The 22,620-nt window shown below is 41.7% G+C and overlaps 1 protein-coding gene across 1 annotated transcript in view; it reads right to left on the reverse strand.

Annotated features, from left to right (window-relative positions):
• The window catches only part of LOC126150656 (mucin-17-like), a 132,857-nt gene that overhangs the window by 20,760 nt on the left and 89,477 nt on the right, over window positions 1-22,620 (reverse strand). Inside the window, exons 4-78 of the mRNA XM_049915889.1 lie at window positions 21,304-21,519; window positions 12,523-12,600; window positions 12,349-12,426; window positions 12,187-12,264; window positions 12,013-12,090; window positions 11,839-11,916; window positions 11,522-11,599; window positions 11,360-11,437; window positions 11,198-11,275; window positions 11,036-11,113; window positions 10,881-10,958; window positions 10,726-10,803; window positions 10,564-10,641; window positions 10,402-10,479; window positions 10,228-10,305; window positions 10,054-10,131; window positions 9,737-9,814; window positions 9,575-9,652; window positions 9,413-9,490; window positions 9,258-9,335; window positions 9,103-9,180; window positions 8,941-9,018; window positions 8,779-8,856; window positions 8,617-8,694; window positions 8,455-8,532; window positions 8,293-8,370; window positions 8,131-8,208; window positions 7,976-8,053; window positions 7,814-7,891; window positions 7,652-7,729; window positions 7,490-7,567; window positions 7,335-7,412; window positions 7,180-7,257; window positions 7,020-7,097; window positions 6,846-6,923; window positions 6,691-6,768; window positions 6,529-6,606; window positions 6,367-6,444; window positions 6,205-6,282; window positions 6,043-6,120; window positions 5,888-5,965; window positions 5,728-5,805; window positions 5,554-5,631; window positions 5,244-5,321; window positions 5,089-5,166; window positions 4,927-5,004; window positions 4,765-4,842; window positions 4,603-4,686; window positions 4,441-4,518; window positions 4,279-4,356; window positions 4,117-4,194; window positions 3,955-4,032; window positions 3,793-3,870; window positions 3,631-3,708; window positions 3,314-3,391; window positions 3,159-3,236; window positions 3,004-3,081; window positions 2,842-2,919; window positions 2,680-2,757; window positions 2,518-2,595; window positions 2,363-2,440; window positions 2,208-2,285; window positions 2,053-2,130; window positions 1,898-1,975; window positions 1,743-1,820; window positions 1,581-1,658; window positions 1,426-1,503; window positions 1,271-1,348; window positions 1,116-1,193; window positions 961-1,038; window positions 806-883; window positions 644-721; window positions 482-559; window positions 165-242; window positions 10-87 (exon numbers count right to left, since the gene is read on the reverse strand). Of these exons, the coding sequence (XP_049771846.1) occupies window positions 10-87; window positions 165-242; window positions 482-559; window positions 644-721; window positions 806-883; window positions 961-1,038; window positions 1,116-1,193; window positions 1,271-1,348; window positions 1,426-1,503; window positions 1,581-1,658; window positions 1,743-1,820; window positions 1,898-1,975; window positions 2,053-2,130; window positions 2,208-2,285; window positions 2,363-2,440; window positions 2,518-2,595; window positions 2,680-2,757; window positions 2,842-2,919; window positions 3,004-3,081; window positions 3,159-3,236; window positions 3,314-3,391; window positions 3,631-3,708; window positions 3,793-3,870; window positions 3,955-4,032; window positions 4,117-4,194; window positions 4,279-4,356; window positions 4,441-4,518; window positions 4,603-4,686; window positions 4,765-4,842; window positions 4,927-5,004; window positions 5,089-5,166; window positions 5,244-5,321; window positions 5,554-5,631; window positions 5,728-5,805; window positions 5,888-5,965; window positions 6,043-6,120; window positions 6,205-6,282; window positions 6,367-6,444; window positions 6,529-6,606; window positions 6,691-6,768; window positions 6,846-6,923; window positions 7,020-7,097; window positions 7,180-7,257; window positions 7,335-7,412; window positions 7,490-7,567; window positions 7,652-7,729; window positions 7,814-7,891; window positions 7,976-8,053; window positions 8,131-8,208; window positions 8,293-8,370; window positions 8,455-8,532; window positions 8,617-8,694; window positions 8,779-8,856; window positions 8,941-9,018; window positions 9,103-9,180; window positions 9,258-9,335; window positions 9,413-9,490; window positions 9,575-9,652; window positions 9,737-9,814; window positions 10,054-10,131; window positions 10,228-10,305; window positions 10,402-10,479; window positions 10,564-10,641; window positions 10,726-10,803; window positions 10,881-10,958; window positions 11,036-11,113; window positions 11,198-11,275; window positions 11,360-11,437; window positions 11,522-11,599; window positions 11,839-11,916; window positions 12,013-12,090; window positions 12,187-12,264; window positions 12,349-12,426; window positions 12,523-12,600; window positions 21,304-21,519 (5,994 nt within the window). The remainder of the gene's footprint in view (window positions 1-9; window positions 88-164; window positions 243-481; window positions 560-643; window positions 722-805; window positions 884-960; window positions 1,039-1,115; window positions 1,194-1,270; window positions 1,349-1,425; window positions 1,504-1,580; window positions 1,659-1,742; window positions 1,821-1,897; window positions 1,976-2,052; window positions 2,131-2,207; window positions 2,286-2,362; window positions 2,441-2,517; window positions 2,596-2,679; window positions 2,758-2,841; window positions 2,920-3,003; window positions 3,082-3,158; window positions 3,237-3,313; window positions 3,392-3,630; window positions 3,709-3,792; window positions 3,871-3,954; window positions 4,033-4,116; window positions 4,195-4,278; window positions 4,357-4,440; window positions 4,519-4,602; window positions 4,687-4,764; window positions 4,843-4,926; window positions 5,005-5,088; window positions 5,167-5,243; window positions 5,322-5,553; window positions 5,632-5,727; window positions 5,806-5,887; window positions 5,966-6,042; window positions 6,121-6,204; window positions 6,283-6,366; window positions 6,445-6,528; window positions 6,607-6,690; window positions 6,769-6,845; window positions 6,924-7,019; window positions 7,098-7,179; window positions 7,258-7,334; window positions 7,413-7,489; window positions 7,568-7,651; window positions 7,730-7,813; window positions 7,892-7,975; window positions 8,054-8,130; window positions 8,209-8,292; window positions 8,371-8,454; window positions 8,533-8,616; window positions 8,695-8,778; window positions 8,857-8,940; window positions 9,019-9,102; window positions 9,181-9,257; window positions 9,336-9,412; window positions 9,491-9,574; window positions 9,653-9,736; window positions 9,815-10,053; window positions 10,132-10,227; window positions 10,306-10,401; window positions 10,480-10,563; window positions 10,642-10,725; window positions 10,804-10,880; window positions 10,959-11,035; window positions 11,114-11,197; window positions 11,276-11,359; window positions 11,438-11,521; window positions 11,600-11,838; window positions 11,917-12,012; window positions 12,091-12,186; window positions 12,265-12,348; window positions 12,427-12,522; window positions 12,601-21,303; window positions 21,520-22,620) is intronic.

The raw sequence follows: 22,620 nt of genomic DNA on the forward strand, positions 1-22,620 counted from the left end.
CTTACTCACCAGGTGACTTCGCTGCACGTATGTCTTCAGTACTGGGTCCAGCCTCCGGTGTCCGTACCTGCTGTGGTTGTGCACTGGCTATTACACAGAGAGTAAAACGTCTTTCAAGTACTTTATGTACTGCTTTAGTTAGGGGTACATTTACTCTTACTCACCAGGTGACTTCGCTGCACGTATGTCTTCAGTACTGGGTCCAGCCTCCGGTGTCCGTACCTGCTGTGGTTGTGCACTGGCTATTACACAGAGAGTAAAACGTCTTTCAAGTACTTTATGTACTGCTTTAGTTAGGGGTACATTTACTCTTACTCACCAGGTGACTTCGCTGCACGTATGTCTTCAGTACTGGGTCCAGCCTCCGGTGTCCGTACCTGCTGTGGTTGTGCACTGGCTATTATTGTACACATAGAGAGTAAAACGTCTTTCAAGTACTTTATGTACTGTTTTAGTTAGGGGTACATTTACTCTTACTCACCAGGTGACTTCGCTGCACGTATGTCTTCAGTACTGGGTCCAGCCTCCGGTGTCCGTACCTGCTGTGGTTGTGCACTGGCTATTATTGTACACACAGAGAGTAAAACGTCTTTCAAGTACTTTATGTACTGTTTTAGTTAGGGGTAGATTTACTCTTACTCACCAGGTGACTTCGCTGCACGTATGTCTTCAGTACTGGGTCCAGCCTCCGGTGTCCGTACCTGCTGTGGTTGTGCACTGGCTATTATTGTACACACAGAGAGTAAAACGTCTTTCAAGTACTTTATGTACTGTTTTAGTTAGGGGTAGATTTACTCTTACTCACCAGGTGACTTTGCTGCACGTATGTCTTCAGTACTGGGTCCAGCCTCCGGTGTCCGTACCTGCTGTGGTTGTGCACTGGCTATTACACAGAGAGTAAAACGTCTTTCAATTACTTTATGTACTGCTTTAGTTAGGGGTACATTTACTCTTACTCACCAGGTGTCTTCGCTGCACGTATGTCTTCAGTACTGGGTCCAGCCTCCGGTGTCCGTACCTGCTGTGGTTGTGCACTGGCTATTACACAGAGAGTAAAACGTCTTTCAAGTACTTTATGTACTGCTTTAGTTAGGGGTACATTTACTCTTACTCACCAGGTGACTTCGCTGCACGTATGTCTTCAGTACTGGGTCCAGCCTCCGGTGTCCGTACCTGCTGTGGTTGTGCACTGGCTATTACACAGAGAGTAAAACGTCTTTCAAGTACTTTATGTACTGCTTTAGTTAGGGGTACATTTACTCTTACTCACCAGGTGACTTCGCTGCACGTATGTCTTCAGTACTGGGTCCAGCCTCCGGTGTCCGTACCTGCTGTGGTTGTGCACTGGCTATTACACAGAGAGTAAAACGTCTTTCAAGTACTTTATGTACTGCTTTAGTTAGGGGTACATTTACTCTTACTCACCAGGTGACTTCGCTGCACGTATGTCTTCAGTACTGGGTCCAGCCTCCGGTGTCCGTACCTGCTGTGGTTGTGCACTGGCTATTACACAGAGAGTAAAACGTCTTTCAAGTACTTTATGTACTGCTTTAGTTAGGGGTACATTTACTCTTACTCACCAGGTGACTTCGCTGCACGTATGTCTTCAGTACTGGGTCCAGCCTCCGGTGTCCGTACCTGCTGTGGTTGTGCACTGGCTATTATTGTACACACAGAGAGTAAAACGTCTTTCAATTACTTTATGTACTGCTTTAGTTAGGGGTACATTTACTCTTACTCACCAGGTGACTTTGCTGCACGTATGTCTTCAGTACTGGGTCCAGCCTCCGGTGTCCGTACCTGCTGTGGTTGTGCACTGGCTATTACACAGAGAGTAAAACGTCTTTCAAGTACTTTATGTACTGCTTTAGTTAGGGGTACATTTACTCTTACTCACCAGGTGACTTCGCTGCACGTATGTCTTCAGTACTGGGTCCAGCCTCCGGTGTCCGTACCTGCTGTGGTTGTGCACTGGCTATTACACAGAGAGTAAAACGTCTTTCAAGTACTTTATGTACTGCTTTAGTTAGGGGTACATTTACTCTTACTCACCAGGTGACTTCGCTGCACGTATGTCTTCAGTACTGGGTCCAGCCTCCGGTGTCCGTACCTGCTGTGGTTGTGCACTGGCTATTACACAGAGAGTAAAACGTCTTTCAAGTACTTTATGTACTGCTTTAGTTAGGGGTACATTTACTCTTACTCACCAGGTGACTTCGCTGCACGTATGTCTTCAGTACTGGGTCCAGCCTCCGGTGTCCGTACCTGCTGTGGTTGTGCACTGGCTATTACACAGAGAGTAAAACGTCTTTCAAGTACTTTATGTACTGCTTTAGTTAGGGGTACATTTACTCTTACTCACCAGGTGACTTCGCTGCACGTATGTCTTCAGTACTGGGTCCAGCCTCCGGTGTCCGTACCTGCTGTGGTTGTGCACTGGCTATTACACAGAGAGTAAAACGTCTTTCAAGTACTTTATGTACTGCTTTAGTTAGGGGTACATTTACTCTTACTCACCAGGTGACTTCGCTGCACGTATGTCTTCAGTACTGGGTCCAGCCTCCGGTGTCCGTACCTGCTGTGGTTGTGCACTGGCTATTATTGTACACACAGAGAGTAAAACGTCTTTCAAGTACTTTATGTACGGTTTTAGTTAGGGGTAGATTTACTCTTACTCACCAGGTGACTTCGCTGCACGTATGTCTTCAGTACTGGGTCCAGCCTCCGGTGTCCGTACCTGCTGTGGTTGTGCACTGGCTATTATTGTACACACAGAGAGTAAAACGTCTTTCAAGTACTTTATGTACTGTTTTAGTTAGGGGTAGATTTACTCTTACTCACCAGGTGACTTCGCTGCACGTATGTCTTCAGTACTGGGTCCAGCCTCCGGTGTCCGTACCTGCTGTGGTTGTGCACTGGCTATTATTGTACACACAGAGAGTAAAACGTCTTTCAAGTACTTTATGTACTGCTTTAGTTAGGGGTACATTTACTCTTACTCACCAGGTGACTTCGCTGCACGTATGTCTTCAGTACTGGGTCCAGCCTCCGGTGTCCGTACCTGCTGTGGTTGTGCACTGGCTATTACACAGAGAGTAAAACGTCTTTCAAGTACTTTATGTACTGCTTTAGTTAGGGGTACATTTACTCTTACTCACCAGGTGACTTCGCTGCACGTATGTCTTCAGTACTGGGTCCAGCCTCCGGTGTCCGTACCTGCTGTGGTTGTGCACTGGCTATTACACAGAGAGTAAAACGTCTTTCAAGTACTTTATGTACTGCTTTAGTTAGGGGTACATTTACTCTTACTCACCAGGTGACTTCGCTGCACGTATGTCTTCAGTACTGGGTCCAGCCTCTGGTGTCCGTACCTGCTGTGGTTGTGCACTGGCTATTACACAGAGAGTAAAACGTCTTTCAAGTACTTTATGTACTGCTTTAGTTAGGGGTACATTTACTCTTACTCACCAGGTGACTTCGCTGCACGTATGTCTTCAGTACTGGGTCCAGCCTCCGGTGTCCGTACCTGCTGTGGTTGTGCACTGGCTATTATTGTACACATAGAGAGTAAAACGTCTTTCAAGTACTTTATGTACTGTTTTAGTTAGGGGTACATTTACTCTTACTCACCAGGTGACTTCGCTGCACGTATGTCTTCAGTACTGGGTCCAGCCTCCGGTGTCCGTACCTGCTGTGGTTGTGCACTGGCTATTATTGTACACACAGAGAGTAAAACGTCTTTCAAGTACTTTATGTACTGTTTTAGTTAGGGGTAGATTTACTCTTACTCACCAGGTGACTTCGCTGCACGTATGTCTTCAGTACTGGGTCCAGCCTCCGGTGTCCGTACCTGCTGTGGTTGTGCACTGGCTATTATTGTACACACAGAGAGTAAAACGTCTTTCAAGTACTTCATGTACTGTTTTAGTTAGGGGTACATTTACTCTTACTCACCAGGTGACTTCGCTGCACGTATGTCTTCAGTACTGGGTCCAGCCTCCGGTGTCCGTACCTGCTGTGGTTGTGCACTGGCTATTATTGTACACACAGAGAGTAAAACGTCTTTCAAGTACTTTATGTACTGCTTTACTTAGGGGTAGATTTACTCTTACTCACCAGGTGACTTCGCTGCACGTATGTCTTCAGTACTGGGTCCAGCCTCCGGTGTCCGTACCTGCTGTGGTTGTGCACTGGCTATTATTGTACACACAGAGAGTAAAACGTCTTTCAAGTACTTTATGTACTGTTTTAGTTAGCGGTAGATTTACTCTTACTCACCAGGTGTCTTCGCTGCACGTATGTCTTCAGTACTGGGTCCAGCCTCCGGTGTCTGTACCTGCTGTGGTTGTGCACTGGCTATTATTGTACACACAGAGAGTAAAACGTCTTTCAAGTACTTTATGTACTGTTTTAGTTAGGGGTTGATTTACTCTTACTCACCAGGTGACTTCGCTGCACGTATGTCTTCAGTACTGGGTCCAGCCTCCGGTGTCCGTACCTGCTGTGGTTGTGCACTGGCTATTATTGTACACACAGAGAGTAAAACGTCTTTCAAGTACTTTATGTACTGTTTTAGTTAGGGGTAGATTTACTCTTACTCACCAGGTGACTTCGCTGCACGTATGTCTTCAGTACTGGGTCCAGCCTCCGGTGTCCGTACCTGCTGTGGTTGTGCACTGGCTATTACTGTACACACAGAGAGTAAAACGTCTTTCAAGTACTTTATGTACTGTTTTAGTTAGGGGTAGATTTACTCTTACTCACCAGGTGACTTCGCTGCACGTATGTCTTCAGTACTGGGTCCAGCCTCCGGTGTCCGTACCTGCTGTGGTTGTGCACTGGCTATTATTGTACACACAGAGAGTAAAACGTCTTTCAAGTACTTTATGTACTGTTTTAGTTAGGGGTAGATTTACTCTTACTCACCAGGTGACTTCGCTGCACGTATGTCTTCAGTACTGGGTCCAGCCTCCGGTGTCCGTACCTGCTGTGGTTGTGCACTGGCTATTATTGTACACATAGAGAGTAAAACGTCTTTCAAGTACTTTATGTACTGTTTTAGTTAGGGGTACATTTACTCTTACTCACCAGGTGACTTCGCTGCACGTATGTCTTCAGTACTGGGTCCAGCCTCCGGTGTCCGTACCTGCTGTGGTTGTGCACTGGCTATTACACAGAGAGTAAAACGTCTTTCAAGTACTTTATGTACTGCTTTAGTTAGGGGTACATTTACTCTTACTCACCAGGTGACTTCGCTGCACGTATGTCTTCAGTACTGGGTCCAGCCTCCGGTGTCCGTACCTGCTGTGGTTGTGCACTGGCTATTACACAGAGAGTAAAACGTCTTTCAAGTACTTTATGTACTGCTTTAGTTAGGGGTACATTTACTCTTATTCACCAGGAGACTTCGCTGCACGTATGTCTTCAGTACTGGGTCCAGCCTCCGGTGTCCGTAGCTGCTGTGGTTGTGCACTGGCTATTACACAGAGAGTAAAACGTCTTTCAAGTACTTTATGTACTGCTTTAGTTAGGGGTACATTTACTCTTACTCACCAGGTGACTTCGCTGACGGTATGTCTTCAGTACTGGGTCCAGCCTCCGGTGTCCGTACCTGCTGTGGTTGTGCACTGGCTATTATTGTACACACAGAGAGTAAAACGTCTTTCAAGTACTTTATGTACTGCTTTAGTTAGGGCTGCAATTAGGGGTACATTTACTCTTACTCACCAGGTGACTTCGCTGCACGTATGTCTTCAGTACTGGCTCCAGCCTCCGGTGTCCGTAGCTGCTGTGGTTGTGCACTAGCTATTATTGTACACACAGAGTAAAACGTCTTTCAAGTACTTTATGTACTGCTTTAGTTACGGGTAGATTTACTCTTACTCACCAGGTGACTTCGCTGCACGTATGTCTTCAGTACTGGGTCCAGCCTCCGGTGTCCGTAGCTGCTGTGGTTGTGCACTGGCTATTACACAGAGAGTAAAACGTCTTTCAATTACTTTATGTACTGCTTTAGTTAGGGGTACATTTACTCTTACTCACCAGGTGTCTTCGCTGCACGTATGTCTTCAGTACTGGGTCCAGCCTCTGGTGTCCGTAGCTGCTGTGGTTGTGCACTGGCTATTATTGTACACACAGAGAGTAAAACGTCTTTCAATTACTTTATGTACTGCTTTAGTTAGGGGTAGATTTACTCTTACTCACCAGGTGACTTCGCTGCACGTATGTCTTCAGTACTGGGTCCAGCCTCCGGTGTCCGTACCTCCTGTGGTTGTGCACTGGCTATTATTGTACACACAGAGAGTAAAACGTCTTTCAAGTACTTTATGTACTGCTTTAGTTAGGGGTAGATTTACTCTTACTCACCAGGTGACTTCGCTGCACGTATGTCTTCAGTACTGGGTCCAGCCTCTGGTGTCCGTACCTGCTGTGGTTGTGCACTGGCTATTATTGTACACACAGAGAGTAAAACGTCTTTCAATTACTTTATGTACTGCTTTAGTTAGGGGTAGATTTACTCTTACTCACCAGGTGACTTCGCTGCACGTATGTCTTGAGTACTGGGTCCAGCCTCCGGTGTCCGTAGCTGCTGTGGTTGTGCACTGGCTATTATTGTACACACAGAGAGTAAAACGTCTTTCAAGTACTTTATGTACTGCTTTAGTTAGGGGTAGATTTACTCTTACTCACCAGGTGACTTCGCTGCACGTATGTCTTCAGTACTGGGTCCAGCCTCCGGTGTCCGTAGCTGCTGTGGTTGTGCACTGGCTATTACACAGAGAGTAAAACGTCTTTCAATTACTTTATGTACTGCTTTAGTTAGGGGTAGATTTACTCTTACTCACCAGGTGACTTTGCTGCACGTATGTCTTCAGTACTGGGTCCAGCCTCTGGTGTCCGTAGCTGCTGTGGTTGTGCACTGGCTATTATTGTACACACAGAGAGTAAAACGTCTTTCAAGTACTTTATGTACTGCTTTAGTTAGGGCTGCAATTAGGGGTACATTTACTCTTACTCACCAGGTGACTTCGCTGCACGTATGTCTTCAGTACTGGCTCCAGCCTCCGGTGTCCGTAGCTGCTGTGGTTGTGCACTAGCTATTATTGTACACACAGAGTAAAACGTCTTTCAAGTACTTTATGTACTGCTTTAGTTACGGGTAGATTAACTCTTACTCACCAGGTGACTTCGCTGCACGTATGTCTTCAGTACTGGGTCCAGCCTCCGGTGTCCGTACCTGCTGTGGTTGTGCACTGGCTATTACACAGAGAGTAAAACGTCTTTCAAGTACTTTATGTACTGCTTTAGTTAGGGGTACATTTACTCTTACTCACCAGGTGACTTCGCTGCACGTATGTCTTCAGTACTGGGTCCAGCCTCCGGTGTCCGTACCTGCTGTGGTTGTGCACTGGCTATTACACAGAGAGTAAAACGTCTTTCAAGTACTTTATGTACTGCTTTAGTTAGGGGTACATTTACTCTTACTCACCAGGTGACTTCGCTGCACGTATGTCTTCAGTACTGGGTCCAGCCTCCGGTGTCCGTACCTCCTGTGGTTGTGCACTGGCTATTATTGTACACACAGAGAGTAAAACGTCTTTCAAGTACTTTATGTACTGCTTTAGTTAGGGGTAGATTTACTCTTACTCACCAGGTGACTTCGCTGCACGTATGTCTTCAGTACTGGGTCCAGCCTCCGGTGTCCGTACCTGCTGTGGTTGTGCACTGGCTATTATTGTACACACAGAGAGTAAAACGTCTTTCAATTACTTTATGTACTGCTTTAGTTAGGGGTAGATTTACTCTTACTCACCAGGTGACTTCGCTGCACGTATGTCTTCAGTACTGGGTCCAGCCTCCGGTGTCCGTAGCTGCTGTGGTTGTGCACTGGCTATTATTGTACACACAGAGAGTAAAACGTCTTTCAAGTACTTTATGTACTGCTTTAGTTAGGGGTAGATTTACTCTTACTCACCAGGTGACTTCGCTGCACGTATGTCTTCAGTACTGGGTCCAGCCTCTGGTGTCCGTAGCTGCTGTGGTTGTGCACTGGCTATTACACAGAGAGTAAAACGTCTTTCAATTACTTTACGTACTGCTTTAGTTAGGGGTACATTTACTCTTACTCACCAGGTGACTTCGCTGCACGTATGTCTTCAGTACTGGGTCCAGCCTCCGGTGTCCGTACCTCCTGTGGTTGTGCACTGGCTATTATTGTACACACAGAGAGTAAAACGTCTTTCAAGTACTTTATGTACTGCTTTAGTTAGGGGTAGATTTACTCTTACTCACCAGGTGACTTCGCTGCACGTATGTCTTCAGTACTGGGTCCAGCCTCCGGTGTCCGTACCTGCTGTGGTTGTGCACTGGCTATTATTGTACACACAGAGAGTAAAACGTCTTTCAAGTACTTTATGTACTGCTTTAGTTAGGGGTAGATTTACTCTTACTCACCAGGTGACTTCGCTGCACGTATGTCTTCAGTACTGGGTCCAGCCTCCGGTGTCCGTAGCTGCTGTGGTTGTGCACTGGCTATTATTGTACACACAGAGAGTAAAACGTCTTTCAAGTACTTTATGTACTGCTTTAGTTAGGGGTAGATTTACTCTTACTCACCAGGTGACTTCGCTGCACGTATGTCTTCAGTACTGGGTCCAGCCTCCGGTGTCCGTACCTGCTGTGGTTGTGCACTGGCTATTATTGTACACACAGAGAGTAAAACGTCTTTCAAGTATTTTATGTACTGCTTTAGTTAGGGGTAGATTTACTCTTACTCACCAGGTGACTTCGCTGCACGTATGTCTTCAGTACTGGGTCCAGCCTCCGGTGTCCGTACCTGCTGTGGTTGTGCACTGGCTATTATTGTACACACAGAGAGTAAAACGTCTTTCAAGTACTTTATGTACTGCTTTAGTTAGGGGTACATTTACTCTTACTCACCAGGTGACTTCGCTGCACGTATGTCTTCAGTACTGGGTCCAGCCTCCGGTGTCCGTACCTGCTGTGGTTGTGCACTGGCTATTATTGTACACACAGAGAGTAAAACGTCTTTCAAGTACTTTATGTACTGCTTTAGTTAGGGGTAGATTTACTCTTACTCACCAGGTGACTTCGCTGCACGTATGTCTTCAGTACTGGGTCCAGCCTCCGGTGTCCGTACCTGCTGTGGTTGTGCACTGGCTATTACACAGAGAGTAAAACGTCTTTCAAGTACTTTATGTACTGCTTTAGTTAGGGGTACATTTACTCTTACTCACCAGGTGACTTCGCTGCACGTATGTCTTCAGTACTGGGTCCAGCCTCCGGTGTCCGTACCTGCTGTGGTTGTGCACTGGCTATTACACAGAGAGTAAAACGTCTTTCAAGTACTTTATGTACTGCTTTAGTTAGGGGTAGATTTACTCTTACTCACCAGGTGACTTCGCTGCACGTATGTCTTCAGTACTGGGTCCAGCCTCCGGTGTCCGTACCTGCTGTGGTTGTGCACTGGCTATTATTGTACACACAGAGAGTAAAACGTCTTTCAATTACTTTATGTACTGCTTTAGTTAGGGGTACATTTACTCTTACTCACCAGGTGACTTCGCTGACGGTATGTCTTCAGTACTGGGTCCAGCCTCCGGTGTCCGTAGCTGCTGTGGTTGTGCACTGGCTATTATTGTACACACAGAGAGTAAAACGTCTTTCAAGTACTTTATGTACTGCTTTAGTTAGGGGTAGATTTACTCTTACTCACCAAGTGACTTCGCTGCATGTATGTCTTCAGTACTGGGTCCAGCCTCCGGTGTCCGTAGCTGCTGTGGTTGTGCACTGGCTATTATTGTACACACAGAGAGTAAAACGTCTTTCAAGTACTTTATGTACTGCTTTAGTTAGGGGTACATTTACTCTTAGTCACCAGGTGACTTCGCTGACGGTATGTCTTCAGTACTGGGTCCAGTTTCCGGTGTCCGTACCTGCTGTGGTTGTGCACTGGCTATTACACAGAGAGTAAAACGTCTTTCAAGTACTTTATGTACTGCTTTAGTTAGGGGTAGATTTACTCTTACTCACCAGGTGACTTCGCTGCACGTATGTCTTCAGTACTGGGTCCAGCCTCCGGTGTCCGTAGCTGCTGTGGTTGTGCACTGGCTATTATTGTACACACAGAGAGTAAAACGTCTTTCAAGTACTTTATGTACTGCTTTAGTTAGGGCTGCAAGTAGGGATACATTTACTCTTACTCACCAGGTGACTTCGCTGCACGTATGTCGTCAGTACTGGGTCCAGCCTCCGGTGTCCATAGCTGCTGGGGTTGTGCACTGGCTATTATTGTACATACAGAGAGTAAAACGTCTTTAAAGTACTTTATGTACTGGTTTATTTCGGGCTGCAATTAGAGGTACATTTACTCTTACTCACCAGGTGACTTCGCTGCACGTATGTCTTCAGTACTGGGTCCAGCCTCCGGTGTCCGTAGCTGCTGTGGTAGTGCACTGGCTATTATTGTACGCACAGAGAGTAAAACGTCTTTCAAGTACTTTATGTACTGCTTTAGTTAGGGGTAGATTTACTCTTACTCACCAGGTGACTTCGCTGCACGTATGTCTTCAGTACTGGGTCCAGCCTCCGGTGTCCGTACCTGCTGTGGTTGTGCACTGGCTATTATTGTACACACAGAGAGTAAAACGTCTTTCAAGTACTTTATGTACTGCTTTAGTTAGGGGTAGATTTACTCTTACTCACCAGGTGACTTCGCTGCACGTATGTCTTCAGTACTGGGTGCAGCCTCCGGTGTCCGTACCTGCTGTGGTTGTGCACTGGCTATTACACAGAGAGTAAAACGTCTTTCAAGTACTTTATGTACTGCTTTAGTTAGGGGTACATTTACTCTTACTCACCAGGTGACTTCGCTGCACGTATGTCTTCAGTACTGGGTCCAGCCTCCGGTGTCCGTACCTGCTGTGGTTGTGCACTGGCTATTACACAGAGAGTAAAACGTCTTTCAAGTACTTTATGTACTGCTTTAGTTAGGGGTAGATTTACTCTTACTCACCAGGTGACTTCGCTGCACGTATGTCTTCAGTACTGGGTCCAGCCTCCGGTGTCCGTACCTGCTGTGGTTGTGCACTGGCTATTATTGTACACACAGAGAGTAAAACGTCTTTCAATTACTTTATGTACTGCTTTAGTTAGGGGTAGATTTACTCTTACTCACCAGGTGACTTCGCTGCACGTATGTCTTCAGTACTGGGTCCAGCCTCCGGTGTCCGTACCTGCTGTGGTTGTGCACTGGCTATTATTGTACACACAGAGAGTAAAACGTCTTTCAATTACTTTATGTACTGCTTTAGTTAGGGGTACATTTACTCTTACTCACCAGGTGACTTCGCTGACGGTATGTCTTCAGTACTGGGTCCAGCCTCCGGTGTCCGTAGCTGCTGTGGTTGTGCACTGGCTATTATTGTACACACAGAGAGTAAAACGTCTTTCAAGTACTTTATGTACTGCTTTAGTTAGGGGTAGATTTACTCTTACTCACCAAGTGACTTCGCTGCATGTATGTCTTCAGTACTGGGTCCAGCCTCCGGTGTCCGTAGCTGCTGTGGTTGTGCACTGGCTATTATTGTACACACAGAGAGTAAAACGTCTTTCAAGTACTTTATGTACTGCTTTAGTTAGGGGTACATTTACTCTTAGTCACCAGGTGACTTCGCTGACGGTATGTCTTCAGTACTGGGTCCAGTTTCCGGTGTCCGTACCTGCTGTGGTTGTGCACTGGCTATTACACAGAGAGTAAAACGTCTTTCAAGTACTTTATGTACTGCTTTAGTTAGGGGTAGATTTACTCTTACTCACCAGGTGACTTCGCTGCACGTATGTCTTCAGTACTGGGTCCAGCCTCCGGTGTCCGTAGCTGCTGTGGTTGTGCACTGGCTATTATTGTACACACAGAGAGTAAAACGTCTTTCAAGTACTTTATGTACTGCTTTAGTTAGGGCTGCAAGTAGGGATACATTTACTCTTACTCACCAGGTGACTTCGCTGCACGTATGTCGTCAGTACTGGGTCCAGCCTCCGGTGTCCGTAGCTGCTGGGGTTGTGCACTGGCTATTATTGTACATACAGAGAGTAAAACGTCTTTAAAGTACTTTATGTACTGGTTTATTTAGGGCTGCAATTAGAGGTACATTTACTCTTACTCACCAGGTGACTTCGCTGCACGTATGTCTTCAGTACTGGGTCCAGCCTCCGGTGTCCGTAGCTGCTGTGGTAGTGCACTGGCTATTATTGTACGCACAGAGAGTAAAACGTCTTTCAAGTACTTTATGTACTGCTTTAGTTAGGGGTAGATTTACTCTTACTCACCAGGTGACTTCGCTGCACGTATGTCTTCAGTACTGGGTCCAGCCTCCGGTGTCCGTAGGTGCTGTGGTTGTGCGCTTTCTATTATTGTACACACAGAGAGTAAAACGTCTTTAAAGTACTTTATGTACTGCTTTAGTTAGGGCTGCAATTAGGGGTACATTTACTCATACTCACCAGGTGACTTCGCTGCACGTATGTCTTCAGTACTGGGTCCAGCCTCCGGTGTCCGTAGCTGCTGTGGTTGTGCACTGGCTATTACACAGAGAGTAAGACGTCTTTCAATTACTTTATGTACTGCTTTAGTTAGGGGTACATTTACTCTTACTCACCAGGTGACTTCGCTGCACGTATATCCTCAGTACTGGGTCGAGCCTCAGGTGTCCGTAGCCGGTGTGGTTGTGCACTGGCTACTATTGTACACACAGAGAGGAAAACATCTTTCAAGTACTTTATGTTCACTTTAGTGACATGCTCTTAAAATACGCAAATTTACCCTTAATTGCAGCCATAATTTATCATGGATAATGATGTACAGAAGCCATAGTTATGAAAAGAAATCCACATTCATGGCATATGGGGAAATAAAATTTAAAGAACTTTGGACTGTGTCCACTGGGCACCATGTTCACAGACTCTGCTTGTATGTACTACTCCAGAGGAGAGATGCACATATCAATGACTTCTTATCAATGAATGCCATTTTGAAAGAAGTGGTATGTAGACATCATGAAAAGAGTGATAGAAATCATGTCAAACATAAACGTACAGATATTGTTCATTAGTGTTATTTCTATTTTGTGTGTGGTGACTTACATAAGGGACAATATGCACCTTCAGCACTGTACACCTATCACAGCAGCTTTGGGTGAGAAACTACATGTGTGAAAATTAGTATTCCGTGGGGTCACCACACTGTCCTGTAAAGGCATAGGCTGCCAAAGGAGAGTTATTTCAACAACTGATGTATGTTGTGAGACACAGAAGAGGAACCTTCAAAATTATTGTGAGTGTCTCTTTTATACTGAATGAAGTGATCTTTTAGTGTAGTTCACGAGTGTGATGATGAAGGGAATAAATAATTTGTTAAGTCAAAAGTGACATAGTAAGTTCTTTATAAAAATGTGAAGCATCAAAGGCATCAATTTTGAATTTTAAAGTAATTATAACAGAGTTTGAGAAGAAGTATAGAAGATTAGGTACAGAATATAATACATCATTGTATTAAATAGTTACACCGCATGACACCTGACTGCGGTGTTAGGAGACAAACGAAATGAAAGGGAAGCTGTGTGGACAGAGGAGTGAGACAAGTGTCAGAGTCCTGCACAACTGAGTAAGCGAGCACAAAATGTGATATCAGGAAACCACAGCCTAACTTGATAGGCTGCCCACACTACCTGTCATATTCATGCACGGAAGTTGTGACGGAGCCTTATACAATGTACAGATACAGTTTAAGTCCTTTTGGTCACACATATTATAAACTTGCCAGTCAGTACTATAGGCAAAATGCCAAAGGTGGTGGTGTATGCATTTATCTAAATCCCAAGCTTAAATTTAAGTTAAGATATGAGGCTAAACCATTAATCATAGAAAAGAAAATAATTGTTGCAGCAATTTACAGATCACCATCTGGAGATACTGAAGTCTCTCTTAAGAATTCGGAAGAAATGCTCAACATTTTCTCAAATGAGAACTCTACCATAATTCTTTGTGGTGACTTTTATATAAATCTATTGGTCCAGAGTTCAGTAAAAAACAAGTTTTTAGACATACTAAAAGCTTCAACATGTTCCCCCACATATCAGCTCCCACTAGAACTACAGATTCTAGTGAAAGCTTAATAAATAACATCATCTCCAATGTGGTCACACATGAAGTTGCAGTTACTAATGTGAATATAGGATTATCGGATCATAATGCACTAACCTTTAATCTCACTGCAGCTCCCAAGGAGGAGGAAAATAAAAAGGAGTACAAACGATTTTTCTCTACTGAAAATTGTAATCAGTTCAAAAATAATTTTAAAAATGTGCCGAGAGCTCTGGCCAAACTGCAAACAAACACAAATGATGCTTCCACTTTTATGGCATACTTTGAAATGTGTTTCCCACAAAAACTTTTGAGTTACAGATCATCTGGATCCAAAGGGACCTGGATTACACCCGGAATTACAAAGACAAGTGAAACCATGAAATTACTAAGTTTAAAGTTAAAAACATGTCATGATCAGCAGTTTGTTGAGTATCAGAGGACATACAAACAGACTTACCGCAAAGAAATATCAAAAGCAAAATTATTAAGTGATGATAGATTAATAAGGCAGGCTAGTAACAAGTCCAGAATGATGTGGAAAATGGTAAAAAAAAAAGAAAGAAAAAACTGGAGTCAAACTAAAGAACAGAAAATCAATCTTAAAAATAATGAAAATATCCCCATAGAAAAAGATGCCATGGCAAACTATGTAAACAATTATTTTGTGAATATTCCCCTTACTTTAAGTAGTAAATTTAAGTAACTACCAACATTTATGACTCCAATGGTATATACCAGCATGATGGCAGTCCCAACAGACGAGCATGAAGTTCTAAAAGTCATTAAATGCTTGAAATCGAAATTTTTCTCTGGTTTGGATGCTGTACCTGTATCAATAATTAAGAAAATTGCTCCATGTGTAGTCAAACCTATAGTGCACATAGCAATTTTGTCCTTTAGTGAAGAGATTTATTGTATTTTTTTGCATGGAGACACCAACTGGTGTCTTTTGCAAACGTCATAGCATTTTTTACAAGTTTAGTACAATATATACATACATACATACATATATATACACAATAATTTATTTTAGTTTAATATTAATGTTCACTTAAAGAGTATAAACACTTGTCAATCAAGAAATGTTTCAGTTTCACTTTGAATAAGTTCCCTTTGTGGCACCTTATAGAGCTCGGTAATCTGTTGTACCATATTTGACCACTATTGCATGGACTATGGTCTGTTGTTTTTAATTTTGTTCTTTGTCTGTAGTAGCAGTCTTTATTTCTTGTATTATAGGCATGCATATCAGAACACTTTAATTATATTTTTTGTGACACATCAAAACAAAGAAACAATTTGTAATGATACAGTGAGTAGACTGTGAGGTATTTATGATGAACAAAGATTTCCCTGCATGAATCCCTATACCCTAATCCATAGATAATTTTGATTGCTCTTTTCTGTAGGGTTAATATTCTGTTCATATGTATGTTGGCAGCACAACCCCATATCTCTATCCCGTAATTAATCTGTGCAAAAATGGTTCCATAATAAATTGTTTTTAATGTCTGATGTGGAACTACTTTTGATAACTGGCTGATTAGATGTAAAGAACTGCTGATTTTATTGCATAAAAATTTGATATGGTTTACCCATCTTAGATTTTCATCTAGGTGAATACCTAGAAATCTGCAGCCTTCTGTGTCCACTACTTCAATTCCACCTATGTTACTGATAGAGGTTTGGTGTGAGTTTGAAAGTTTAAAAGACAATAACTGAGATTTACTGATATTAACTTTCAAACCTTGATCTTGAAAATAAGTAGTTATTTGCTGTAGTCCCTCAGTTGCTACCAACGTTAACTCATCATTTTGTTTACCAAGAAATAACAGTGAGGTATTGTCTGCATAGGTTACCAATTGGGAGTTGAAAGGTTGCTCTATATCATTTATGTACACCAGGAAAAGGAAAGGGCCCAAAATTGAGCCCTGGGGTACACCTTGTGAGACTGTCTCATATTTGGACTGGAAATTAATGATCTGATTATTGATTTTGTAAGTCAGCTTTGTACACTGCATGCGGTTAAATAAATATGTAGCCAGCAATTGCATGGATGCAGCACATTTACATTGTATGACTCAAGTTTACTTAAAAGTAACTCATGGTTTACCGAGTCAAAGGCTTTAGTAAGGTCTAGAAATATGCCAGCTGTTTGCATTCCTTGATCAAGGGCACCATACGTTTTGTGAAGAAATTCCGTAGTTGCTGTGATAGTGCTATGATCTTTTCGGAATCCATGTTGTCTCTCTGTTAGGGACTTATTTTTCAAGAAAGTGTCACTAAGTTGTGTCAGCAGCACAACTTCAAATACTTTGCTGAAGACAGGTATTAATGATATGGGCCTGAAATTTGAAACCTCTTCCTTAGATCCTTTTTTATGCACTCGTTTAACTGTGCTCCATTTCAATACATTTGGAAATTTATGTTCTCTGATACTGCAGTTTACCAGGTGGGTGATTATTTTAACTAATTCCTTATTACATTTTTTAATCACAATACTACTCAAACCATCCCATCCGGATGAGAACGTATTCTTTAGGTTATTTATTATCCTGCCTATTTCTTTTTCACTTACTTGTTTGAATTCAAAAGGTGGCTCTTCAAAAGGGCAGAGCTTTACCTCACTACTCACAACTGTGTTATTAATTGGACTAACAGCTGCAGATATAAAGTATTTATTGAAAATATTGCAGACTTTATTAGGATCTTTGTGTTTCCTTCATGTCTTATAGTTAAAATTTCAGTTTCTGGGTTTGGTGTGGCTTTGTGAAATTGATTTATAATTCTCCATGAGGTCTTGGCTATATTGTCTGATTGAGCTATTTCACTGCTGTATATCTGTTTTCTTAGATTTGAAAGCTCTTTCTTAAAGATTTTCTTGGCTTTGTTGTACTTGGCCTTAAAAACCTGCAGGTTTGTTGACTCGTGTAACACGTCCAGGTCCTGGATGTTTTGCCTGAGTTTTACCATATTTACTGGAAGTATCAGTCTGTTGGTTTTTGCACTTTGGTTATGGGTGAACACTCTTTGTATTTTCTTGACAGGGCAGCATCTGTCAAAGTGTCTTAGCATAGTATCATAGAATTTGGCCCATTTGTTTTCAGATCCTTCAGTCTGGTAAACCAGATCCCAGTCTTCTATAGCTAATTTATTTCTTAGGGCAAGGATGTTACCCTCTTTTAGGATTCTTTTATTTTCGATAACTTTTGTCATTTTTGGGATGCTTATGTTTACATACTCTACAAGCTGGCATTTGTGGTCAGAGTAGTGAAAATCCATATTCCAGCACCTAACACTGTCTTTAATTACGTTATACTATGTAAACATATAAATGTAGTAAATAGTGATACCAGGGTAACAAAGTCCATATCTAGCAAAATTAATGAGATTATATGAGTTAAGAGTATCTATTAACCTCATATTACACAAACTGGAAGATTTTGCCTCAATATTCAGATCACCAAGTATAGTTAGGTCACTGGGACCACAACGTCCCACTACTCTACTAAATATGTCTATAAAGCTAACTACATCAGCCTTTGGTGGATGGTAAATCCCAATAACTTTGTTTTCTCATAACCTCTCTACACTCTTTGGTGTGGACTTCAATGGCTGTCACTTCAATCAAGCCTTCTTTGCTGTACTGGTCTAGATAGTTTATTTTCTTGTACTCGAGATTCTCACTAATGTAAACTGCCACACCACCACACTTACGTTGCTGTCTACAATAACTATTTGCTAAGGAGTAGCCCTCTAGTGTACAGTAAATAATTTCATCAGATTTTAATCCATGCTCAGTTAACACTACTATATGAGGTGACTGCTCACTTACAAAAACCTGTAATATATTAAGCTTATTTCTAAGGTACTGTAGGTTTAGGTGCATGAGCCTTAGTGGTATTTTTAACTGGTCACTCTGATTATATTCCTTTAAAATGCACTGAGTTGGTTCACTTACATAAGTTCTGGATCCAAGCACTAAAAGTGTTCCTTTTTTTTTTGCGATCTTGCATTTCTCGATCTACTACCCAACCTGGCTTCTGCCTGTCTAGTTGTCAAGGTAGCTGTTGAGGTGACTTCTTGCTCCGTACAGTCCGAGGAGTTGCCGAGCTGCCTGGTGTTGCAGTAACTGGAGTTGTATACTACACCACATTTGATTGAGTAAGTGATGATAAACTTAAAATCTCTAAAGTGATACCTCTATACAAAAATGGTGTCACACATAAAATAGAAAATTACTAACCTATATCTCTCCTCCCATCCTTCTCCAAAATACTTGAGGAATTAATGAAAATCAGGGTTACAAAATATCTAGGAAAACATAAACTAATAAATAAGTCAACACGGTTTTCGAGCAGAGCACAGTACAGAAACAGCCATATTTGACAGAAATAGTAAGAAATTTGGAGTCAAATAAACAGGTTGTTGGAATTAATCTAGATGTAGCCAAAGCCTTAGATACTGTGAACCATGTAATATTAATAGGGAAATTTGAAGCAATATGCATCAGGGGTACTGTTAAAAAATGGTTTGAATCCTATTTGAAAAACAGGTCACAAGTTGTTGAGCTGAGGTCACCCAACAATCTTCACAATTTTAAACCCATATCTGAACCAAAACAAATTTAAATAGGTGTTCCTCAGGGCAGCACTCTGGGCCCATTGTTATTTCTAATTTATATCAATGATATACAGGCTCCAGACAGCTCAGCCAAAATTCTACTATTCGCAGATGACACAAGTATCATAATTAGTGATAAAAAAGAATCACTGTGTACTACAGCAGAAAAAATGCTCTCATACATACAGTCATGGTTTTATTCAAATAAGCTGACATTAAATGGAAAGAAAATGAATTTTATACGGTAAGGGAGCAGGTGACAAGGGGAAAATATGTGCCTTATGCTGGATAGCAAACAAATAGAAAAAATGTGCACCACAAAGTTTCTGGGAATGCGAATTGATCAAGATTTAAACTGGAATGAAAACAGTGTGCATCTTACTCAGAAACTTAGCCCAGCATGTTTTGCCTTAAGAATAATATCCAAGGTATGTAGCAAGGCATGTATTAGAGCGGTGTACTTTAGTTATTTCCTATCAGTTGCAAGCTGTGGCATAAGCTTTTGGGGAAAAACCATGTCAAGACTAAATGACATTTTTATTATGCAAAAAAGAGCTATTTGTATCATGATACACAGCCCACCACAAAGTCACTGTAGACCCTTATTCAGACAACTGAAGATACTGACAATACCATTGATATATATCTTTAAATGCCTGGAAATGATCAGTAAAAATAACTGTGATCTCCAAACCAACTCAAGCTACCATGATCACAATATAAGATATTGTAAAGACTTCCATGTTCCCTATGTAGCACAAACTAGAAGTCAGAAACATGTTAGCCGCTTAGGAATAAAGCTTTTAAATGCACTTCCATCTCAAATTAAAGAATTGAAAGGCAAAAATAATTTCAAGCATTAAGTAAAAAATACTTGATGAAAAAATGCTACTAGAGTGTAAGTGAATACCTGTCTCAGGCTGTGGATTGAAACCTGTACTTATTTTTTTAAAATTTAAACTAATTTAATTGTCTTTTCAACTTCATAATTACGGTACTTATGAAAATTCTGTTAAATATTTGTAATACGTTTTGTGTACAAGGCATATTTCATGATCTGTAATTGTTTATCCTCAGCATGTACTTTTGTTTTTGTGTAGTAAGTTCTTGTACACTACTTATGTTCTATGTGTATGTAATTTGTTTTGCTATTTGTATATGTTTGTCCATTTATTTTGTGTATGTGTTGTTATGAGTTATGTGTAATCAAATGACAAATCCTATATCACATGTGCTATCTATTGGATGATAAATAAATAAACATCGAAAGGAACAGGCACCACACTTTTATAAATATTCATGCCTGATGCAATATTGGCCTTTCAGTTCAAGTGCACTGCAATGTCAGATATCCCACAGGAATACAGTAGACCTGCAAGCAAAGAAGGCTAATACACAGGGTACACTACTGTGGAGATTTGGGTTAGGAAGGAAACAGACTGTTACCAAGAGTGCAAAAGAAATTTTCATCTGTCACCAATCAGTTGTTTGAATGCCCTATTGCAATAGAAGTCAAATTTCTTTCATCATGCCTCAATGTTTCACTCCAAAGACATTCAACATGTCTATAGTGTTTGGCTACATCCAGCAATGTCTTCTCATTTATGTGTAAATAATCTTGCAACATGAGACAGCCAATGCAGTGAGGAGTAAGACTGGAGTCAATGTGTACACATTGAGGAAGTAAATAGGGGGATCTAGCCAGTGAAGTATAGAGTACATTTTGATTGGTTATGAATGGAAAGATCAAGTCTAGTAGGTACATATTGCACATATACAGCCTTGCATTATTGTGTTTACAGTCAGGAACCACTCATTTAAAGCAACACATTTGTGATAAAACCCACACTGAGACAGCTCCTTCAGAGATACTGGAAGTAATAAACAATAGTATAACATGGAAGTGTGTTGCAATGTGTGCCAGAGACAGGAGTCCTCATAAAGCTGTTTCTGATGAAGGTTGCAAAGAACTAGGCCAGTGATTAACACATTTAGGTGCACAGTATAAAGAATTCAGTAGTTCAGATGCCATCTCTTGTGAACTTGGTTTTCTTTACACCTAAATTTCTGGATTTAGGACATGAGTAAATGTTATGAAAATCAGAGGAGAGTAATGCTGTTTAGAACATTTCACTGGACATGTTTCATAATTTTCTTATTGTCTCCAACTAGGGTACCAGAATAATAAAACTTTCGGAAAACCACAAAAGGATTTCTTGTTTTGTTCTGATCTGTGTTGTAAGATATAATTTAAAATTAAATTAATCACTGAATAAAACAGGATTCTCAGTCTTTTACATTTATTAACCTTCAAAATAAGCAAGGTGTTACACCGACATAGCAGGGTTCTCAGTGTTCCATAAACCACTCTCAACTAGAATGATCACACCAATCTCCCTCCACCCCCCCCTTCACCATGTTGTGATGAAATCACAATAATTTGTTTCAAGACAAAATTATCGTAAACACTAAAAATCAGATGATGTGAGTCATTTGTGGAACATCTGCTGTGCTTACCATAATCAGGGTCCCTGGGGAGCACACGGAGTATAATTAATTTCTGGAGCTGCTTGACCCACATTTCCTTTTCATCTACCTCATTGATTTGTGTACAGCATGCTTCACAGAGGATTCCTTTTTTGTCAATTTCTACGTTCCACAAGTATATTATTTCAGCCAGCCTCTGGCTGAGGCTGATTCTGGTGGTGCTGGTGAGGGCAGTCATGGGAGTCCCTGTAATTCCCACCGGTTCACAGCACAAAAAACAGCTACTTGTCCTGCCTGGTAGATGTTCTTGGAACTGGAAGTACAAGCAAACACAAATCTGTCTTAAGTATTTGTCAATATTCATTTATGTTACACTGGACTACAGTACTGCATACCCTAAAAGGAGTACCTGTAACCACTACAACCAGTTATATTTGTGACAGTATTTTTGTTGTGCTTATCTGCAACTAAACATCTCTGCTATATGGTGAGTAGCAACTTTCCTTTCCAGGGCAACTTGGGGACAAGCTACTTAACTTTAGGTGTATGTGCGATGCTGTGCTCTAATATGAAAAGCCACCGTGAACTACTTATCCAATTCTTTGACGTGAGCCCTTCTATCCTACTGTGTTTTCATTACTCCACTGAAACACCACATTTCGGAAGACACAACACAGCCCACCTCTAAGTTTACACTGGAGCAGTAGGTGACAATTTCATTCTTTTTGCAACAAAATTCAACCATATTGAGCTCATCTCTTAGATATACATTTCACATGGCAATCTAACACAGTGAGTTAGCTTGAGCATCAATATGAATTGCAATAAAAGAACATGTTTGACCTGCTGCTGCTCACAGTGTTTATCCTCACGCAATAGCCACACTGAGGACAACCTTGGAAGAAAGTGGCACTTTCTCCCACTTTAGGGGTCAGTAAGACAACAGGACAACCCTGCAAGCTAAATCAGTAAATATAAATGAAATATAGACATCTTTAAAAATTCAGTCAATGCCAGTGACAAATTGGGACAGGCAGTACAAAGTTTTCATGATCTCAGATGAGAATCAGAATGTAGAAGAGAGACAGGAAGCCAAATGGAGGAGTGAAACAAGAAACTGGTAGTGTGAGAGATCTGCCAGGGAAACAAGATCTAAACCCTGTCAATGACACAAATTTTATATGATGGTACTTGCTGTCTTTCACTGTCCCGCCTCTTCACTAATTTTGAAAAAGGCATTTAAATTTCTTGAGTCTTAGTTAGAGCAACACGACACCATTGAATGAATATATCCAAGCTTAACAACTTATACAAACTAAAAGCATTTTTGCAGTAAGAATTAATGGT

This window comes from Schistocerca cancellata, chromosome 2 (assembly GCF_023864275.1).
Source record: "Schistocerca cancellata isolate TAMUIC-IGC-003103 chromosome 2, iqSchCanc2.1, whole genome shotgun sequence".
Classification (NCBI taxonomy): domain Eukaryota; kingdom Metazoa; phylum Arthropoda; class Insecta; order Orthoptera; family Acrididae; genus Schistocerca; species Schistocerca cancellata.